Source organism: Silene latifolia, chromosome 10, assembly GCF_048544455.1.
Source record: "Silene latifolia isolate original U9 population chromosome 10, ASM4854445v1, whole genome shotgun sequence".
Taxonomy (NCBI): Eukaryota; Viridiplantae; Streptophyta; class Magnoliopsida; order Caryophyllales; family Caryophyllaceae; genus Silene; species Silene latifolia.
Genome location: NC_133535.1, coordinates 91,476,870 through 91,483,818, shown reverse-complemented (window position 1 = coordinate 91,483,818; position 6,949 = coordinate 91,476,870). Strand labels below are relative to the sequence as shown.

The 6,949-nt window shown below is 35.3% G+C and overlaps 1 protein-coding gene across 1 annotated transcript; it reads left to right on the top strand.

Annotated features, from left to right (window-relative positions):
* The first annotated feature begins 3,522 nt into the window (after positions 1-3,522).
* Positions 3,523-6,319, top strand: LOC141605739 (uncharacterized). Its single transcript, XM_074424619.1, has 2 exons — positions 3,523-3,939; positions 5,814-6,319. The coding sequence occupies exons 1-2, from the start codon at positions 3,801-3,803 to the stop codon at positions 6,134-6,136; spliced, it is 462 nt and encodes a 153-aa protein (XP_074280720.1). The 5' UTR covers positions 3,523-3,800; the 3' UTR covers positions 6,137-6,319.
* The last annotated feature ends 630 nt before the right edge of the window (positions 6,320-6,949 follow it).

Below are 6,949 nucleotides of genomic sequence, written 5' to 3'. Positions count from 1 at the left end.
CTGAGAGTTCTCGGCCAAGTACCCCTTACTCGGCTGAGTATTACACTACTCGGCCGAGTGTTCTTGGACAGTAGCCTGACCAGAAAACACACGACGCTCTACTCGGCCGAGTAAGAAGACCCAGAAAACTGTGGTATTACACCAGTGTCGAAGTTATATCTATCAAGTGTCAGGAAATTAAATCTATCGGCGTATAAAAATATTGTAAGTATTTTGAGCAGAAGGGATACGTCTCAAAGTACCAACAACATCATCTTAATACCCTAACAATAATAATAATAACAATGAAATCAGAGATCAGATCGAAATAATAAACATCAAAATAAAATACCTTTGAGAGGATGTGAGATGCTGAGCTTTGTTGAGAGATTTTTGAAGACAATAGTAAATGAAAGTGGAAGTATAGTTAGTAAACGGAAGTGGGGAAGTTAACGGAAAGTAGTGATTGAGGTCCTTAAAGTGTCACGGTAGCAAAAAACCCAAAATAGTAATATAAATGATAACACCAAAAGTAGTAATAGCAATAATAACACTACAAATGGTTAAACTAATCGTTATAAAAAATAGTTAAACTCAAAAGATAATTAGAATCCATACCTTTGAAGACAAAGCTGTACCGAGCTCCTCAACCACAATGAACAAATCAGTAATAATAATAACAACAGAAATAACAACAACAATAGCAACAACAACAACAACATCAACACTAACAACAACAACAACAACAACAACAACAACAACAACAACAACAACAACAACAACAACAACAACAACAACAACAACAACAACAACAACAACAACAACAACAACAACAACAACAACAACAACAACAACAACAACAACAACAACAACAACAATGTTGGTCATAAGGAGCAAATAACTTATATCTCCTAAACCCTAAACAAAGTATGACAACAGATCTAACATAGAACCAACAATAACATTTGAATACTCTAACAATAATAACTCTGAAATCAAATTGAAATCAAAATGAGGTATGGAATCAAGATCTCACACAACACCAACAACAACCAATATCCAATAAAGGAATCATTATAACACCCTAACCAAAATAACAATTAAATCAAAGTCAAACGAAATTCGTAGGAAATACCTTGAAGAGGATCTTCTATTTTTTTCGATTTGGTTGAGATCGGCTAGGGTTTGATGAAAGAGTGGTATCAGGAGAGTTGGATGAGAATGTATGGATTAGAATGTGGCTGTGAGTTAAGGAGAAATGGAGGGAGGAGATCAAAAAAGAGAATCCAACGGATGAGAAGGAACTTGGCTGTGTACTATTCATTGCTACAATACACCCCAAGTTCATTCTTTTTAAGGGGTAGGGATAATGAGAATTATCAAGGTATGAGAACAAGAATCAAGTCCAAAGCTCAAATATTCAATATATAAAGATTTTTACCACTCAATTGGTCCAAAATAGAATTTTATTAGCGTGTTGTTATAAATCTGGGTCTACTTGTAAAAATCACCATTAAATATAAGGACATCAAGATTTAACGGGGCTTTTCAATTTGAATACGTATACGAATCCTTTAAACAACGGAGTTGGAATAATGCATAAATCATAATCACATATTAAATGGCAAATTTTACAGAATTATAGGTCGAAATTATTACTGCACAGTAACATTCTGACCACTGTTCACTAAAATATTTATTTCTCTTAAACTGTAAATGATTTAAATATGAAACCAAAGGCAAATTAAAGCTAACACACAGGGCTATCACGTATAAACATTTTCGTCCATAGATGTTAGGTTTATTTAAAACGGTAGCCAATACAAACGAGGATAATAATATGAGAAATCAATCAAACTTACATTCTTCACAATTTTCACACATTCCCAGTTCTATCTCTCTTTTGTATCATTACAATTTCACTTTATTCATTTGACTCTTTCAACCTATTAGTCATTGATCCATTATTTAAAGATGTTTTAAACTTACACTATACATCCCGTGACAACACCTTAATAAAACATATTATTCACATTGTAACGTAAGGACAAGTATTTATTATAGAAAACAATATTAACAACGTAAATTACGCATTTTAACCTTCAAATTATATTTTATAAAGACTCTTTTGAACCTACCTATGACCCGTAATAATCCATGGTGAACCGATGTCCTAATTCATTTCCCTTATATTTTTCTCGACTTAATTCCTCTCTTTTAACTTTTATTTTATTGCATTAGTTTAGTACAAAATCAAACAATAGTTGTGACTTAAACAGACTAAGATTGACAAATAGATCGCAATTAGCCTCCATGTGGATACGTTTCCGACTTTCCTAGCTACATTAGTTAGAGACCAGTTGGTTTATTTTTTATAGGTTGCGACAACCGTGTCAATAATCACCTATTTATAGGTTAAATCTAATTGGGGTTAATGGGCTTCAAGTGGATATTTAGTCCGTAAAGAGCGAAAACACAGCACGTAGGGCGCACGGTGCGCCTTTTGGGTATGGGGAGGGCGTACGGTGCGCCTTTGGGGGGTCTGACATTTTGTTTTTCGAAAGCCATATCTCTCTCGCTACTTTGCCAAATGAGGCGTATGACCTGCCATTGGAAAGCTAAGAACATAAGATTTCACCTCCACTTCGCCTGGCATCGATATGAGTTTTAGAAGTCAAGATATCCCTATTTGAAGTCGTTCTTATGCAAACGAAGCTTTAAATCTTCAATTGCTTCATCCTTTCACTTCTTCCTGTCTTAGCTAGTCTTCCTTTTTGCCGGTACATCTTTTGTACCATGGTAGACTTCAAGACATACCTTTACTTTCGATCATTGCTCAAAACTCTATATTATTAACCCGACATTTGGAAAATGACAATTGTGACGATAATCATATAAAACCACACCCCAATGTCGCTTTATTGTACTTCAAATATGCTAAATGGATAGTAGAAATACGAGCCTATCATATACAAACCCCTTTTATTAGGTTATATATATAATTTTTCAAGGAGTTTATTATTGGTCTCCAAATAAATTTCGTGAGACCTTCTCTCAGGAAACTTACCGTATAAGATAAGACGGTACTACACAACAGTGTATTTTTATCAAAAATATTACTGTATTAATTTATTTTTAATAAATGAGTTCTCTTTTGTATAACGGGACTGTCTTTTGCGGTAATTAATAAAACGAGACAAAACATGGGAAAATTGGATGTACAGTTTTTGTCACGGTTTTAGTCTTTTTGTTTCTTTCGTGTTAGGTTTGTAATTTAGAATTCACAACTTATATTTATTCTTTCGCATATGAATTTTTTCTTATGATTATAATGTATATTTTTTCGTTATCCTATATTTAAAATCCTGGGTTCGCCCCTAACTGTGAAGGAGTAAGAGGGATATAAGGATTAGTTTTGATAAAGTAATAAAATGGTCAGTCTGGACAGGTGTGAAGATAAGGGCAAATTGGTAAGAGGGAATAATAATCCCATGTCTTATAGTAGCGGCTTATAAATAACAAATTGATCTTACCTGAGACACTATATTCATTTGAGTATAAAACGGATTAAATACTATCCTATATAAATGGACGAAACATAATTATGATTCTAAGACATTTTTTATTTATGTCAGTATTTGACTCGTTTTATTATATCCCGAATATCTCGAGTTAAACTAGAATTTGGGTAGAAATAAACAGATATATTATGAGTATTTTTTCTGGAAAACTATAAGTCGTCCAAAAAATTGGGGCATAAAATAAAAAAATATAGAGAGTATATCAAGAATCAAGAGAAGTAAATTTTAGGCAATTGAAAAATGGAAGCATCTCCACCACCAGCACCATCACCACCATTACCACCACCGCCGTCGTCAATACCTGATATTCCGACAGCACGAATTGAACGATACAAAATTGCTTGGAGAGTCTTCATGATCGCTAACTTAGGCCTTGGTGGTAATCCTCTTTCTCTCTCTTTTTTACTTTGATTTTCATTTTATGATCTTTTAATTGTGTTGGTTCATTTTCTTGATATGATTATTCTATGAATGTACTTTTATTTTCTGTGGATTTATGCAGTTTTCTGGTATTTGAACGTGTTTTGATTATGCAATTAAAATGCCACATTGCTTGTTTTCAAACAACATCAGGGGAATCAGACGGTGGTGATTTAGGATTAAGAATCCATTTTCCATGGTGAAAATGGGCGGGTTCTCAATTATTTTACAGAATAAACTTCGATTATATCTATGTCTTGTAAGGTATAAACAATCTTTTGGGTACGGGTAGATGGATGGTTAGAAGAAATGCCCAAATCTTCATTTCGATAACATTTGGCTATTCGAAACGGGTAATGTTTCTTACATTCCCCCTCCGGAACCCAGGTTCGAAAGAATTGAGGGAGGAGCCTCTAGTAAACTAATGTCATCAAGCAAAGGAATGGGATTTATGGTTAACCATTTTACTCTGGTAGGAATATTCCTCTTCAACGTTGAAGACATTTCTTCCTTGCTTATTCAAACAGGCTTTTCTATTTCCCGCCGTTACACTCATTTACGCCCCCTTTCTTCCCATTTTAGTATCGACATTTGTTCTATATCTAGGCATCTAGCCATATTGTCTTAAACCCATTTTTTGTTTTGAAACATCCTTGGTTAGTCAATACAGACTGGTCCTACATGTTACGTGGTTGAATAAAGACTCATGTTGTAAAATAAGTTGCTTGCCATTACTGACCTTGCACCAAAGAAAGGAAAAGAGTAAGGACCAAAAACTAGTAACCGTAATGATTGTTTGTTTTCTGTATAGTTTTACTCATTTCTTTGACTCGTGGAGTGTTTTATGTTTCGGTGTTTGATCCAAAGTTAGATTTAGATCTTAATGAGAAAGCTTACATTTGTGGGGTTTGAATTACCTTGTTGTTTTTGTGTAGTTGAACTTTGGCCGATTACGTTCAGCGTACCTTCATCTATAGTGTCAAAATGCAAAACCTCGGATATTTGTTAAGTTTGGTACTCTCTTTGGTAGTTTGCTCTGAAAGGCTGTGACATCAATTTCTAATAAACTTGGTCAAAATGAATGTGACTTTGTTAGTAGAGAACACAATGGAATGTAGCTCTTTCTGATATTAGAAGACAGTGCATGAGGTATTTGTTTATAATGCGATAAACATGTGCAAAAGATAATTGTGTTCAGAATCAAGGGAAGAATTGGTGCACACGTACATTCTACCCTTGCAGTTTTGTACACCCTTAAAAGAGGCAGGTTAGGGATCTGTGTGATTATGTGAAGATAGCAACCCCTGACGTTCACTTCTCATCACTTTGTTGTCTTTATTACGCTATTTGCATGAAAACTTTGATGACTGAACAGTTTGAAAGTTATTCAACAAGATTTCAAAGCAACCGACATAGTATATTCTTAAAAAGATACGAGAAAGCAACACCACATTAGTAGCATTTCTTTCCGTGTGGATATTTTATTTGAAATCAGGCAGGCTGATCCATGCAAGCGTGCTTCTGAATTAGTTTTTCTTATTTGCATTATCATTCAAAGCCTTCTCTCAGTGCAGTGCAAGCACTTTTAGAGTTCTTTTTTTTTTTTTTTTTTCCTTTTTTTGGATTAGTTTTCTTTTGGGTCATACTTTCTTTTGAAGTAATCAATGTTTGCCACTTATAAGCCACTCTTTCCCTTAGCTACGATTTCCGAATGCTTGCTTGTGGAGTCGTGGGTAGTTGGCTAATATGAAGTAATTGACTAAAATTGTTGTGTTTCAGTTGTCTCTTTTGAGCTTGTGTTGAATCACTAATGAAATTACCAACAAATACCAGCTTACATATTTGCTAGGGCTAAAATGAAGTCTTCAAGTTTGAAAACTGAGAAACCACCGTTGAAATCTCCACCTCCAACTAGTACACCTCCCCCAACTGTGGAAAGCTTGGAAGAGCCAGAAATCGCGCCATCAACTCCAATTGCAGACCTTGTGAAAGTGCGTGAACCGGTCCCTGAAGAACATCAAAGAGAGCTTTTTAAGTGGATGCTGGATGAGAAGAGGAAAATCAAACCCAGAAATAAAGACGATAAGAGACGAATTGATGAAGAGAAGGCCATTCTTAAAAAGTTCATACGTGCAGAAACAGTCCCTTCTCTATAGGATTACAAATTCAGTGTTTAGTTTATTATTCTGACATGATTTATGTATCCAACAAGATGTATAACTTTTGTAGAACAGTTCTGAACACGTGAGCCGTCTTTTGAAATGCTGCTGAAGCATTGGTGCGAAGATTGTAACGAATTTGTGCGTTTGTAATGAAATCACATCGTTTCTATGTTTTGACTTTTGAGTCTTCTGTTACACTAGAATCCACCTTAGTTCAAAGTACGGAAGATGGCTTGGTATGTCATTAATATCCAACTTCACCAATTTGTATATTGTATTCAACTCTTCCAAAAATACTCAATCACATATCAACTAAAAACTAAGTAGTTCCATCTTCGAACTTGGAAAATCTCTCTCTATCACTAGAGAGTTTCTCTGTGAGTTTCCTTAGGCAATAGGTTTCTTGTTCTACCATCGCTTCGCCATTTCTACACCTAACTCCTCCACTATCACCTCTAACACCCTCCACTAACCCTTTCTTTCTTGCCTAATTTTTCCTCTTTTGAGGTGTCTCATCCAGCTCTTTGCCTCACAGCTACTTCCCACCCTCACTCTCCTCATCACCGCCCTTTTCAACTTGCACCCTCAATCCATGCCTAACTTTCAACTTGCACCCTCAATCCATTCCCTGTCTCGCCGTTAGTTATGAGAACCCACTGTTTGACACATAACCTTCCCCTTGTCGGATTTTCCCCTATAAATTGCTTCTTCTTTCCTTATCCTCTTGCTCACAATTTTCTACCGCTCATCTTTAAAATTTCAACCCTGTGCTCGCCTTTCAATGGCATCCTCTTCATACCCTACCCC

Excerpts from the sequence above, each read along its gene's own strand:
- LOC141605739 (XM_074424619.1), top strand. The coding sequence starts at position 3,801 with ATGGAAGCATCTCCACCACCAGCACCATCACCACCATTACCACCACCG. Across the intron at positions 3,940-5,813 it reads CGCTAACTTAGGCCTTGGTG|CTTACATATTTGCTAGGGCT; the intron begins GTAATCCTCTTT and ends AACAAATACCAG.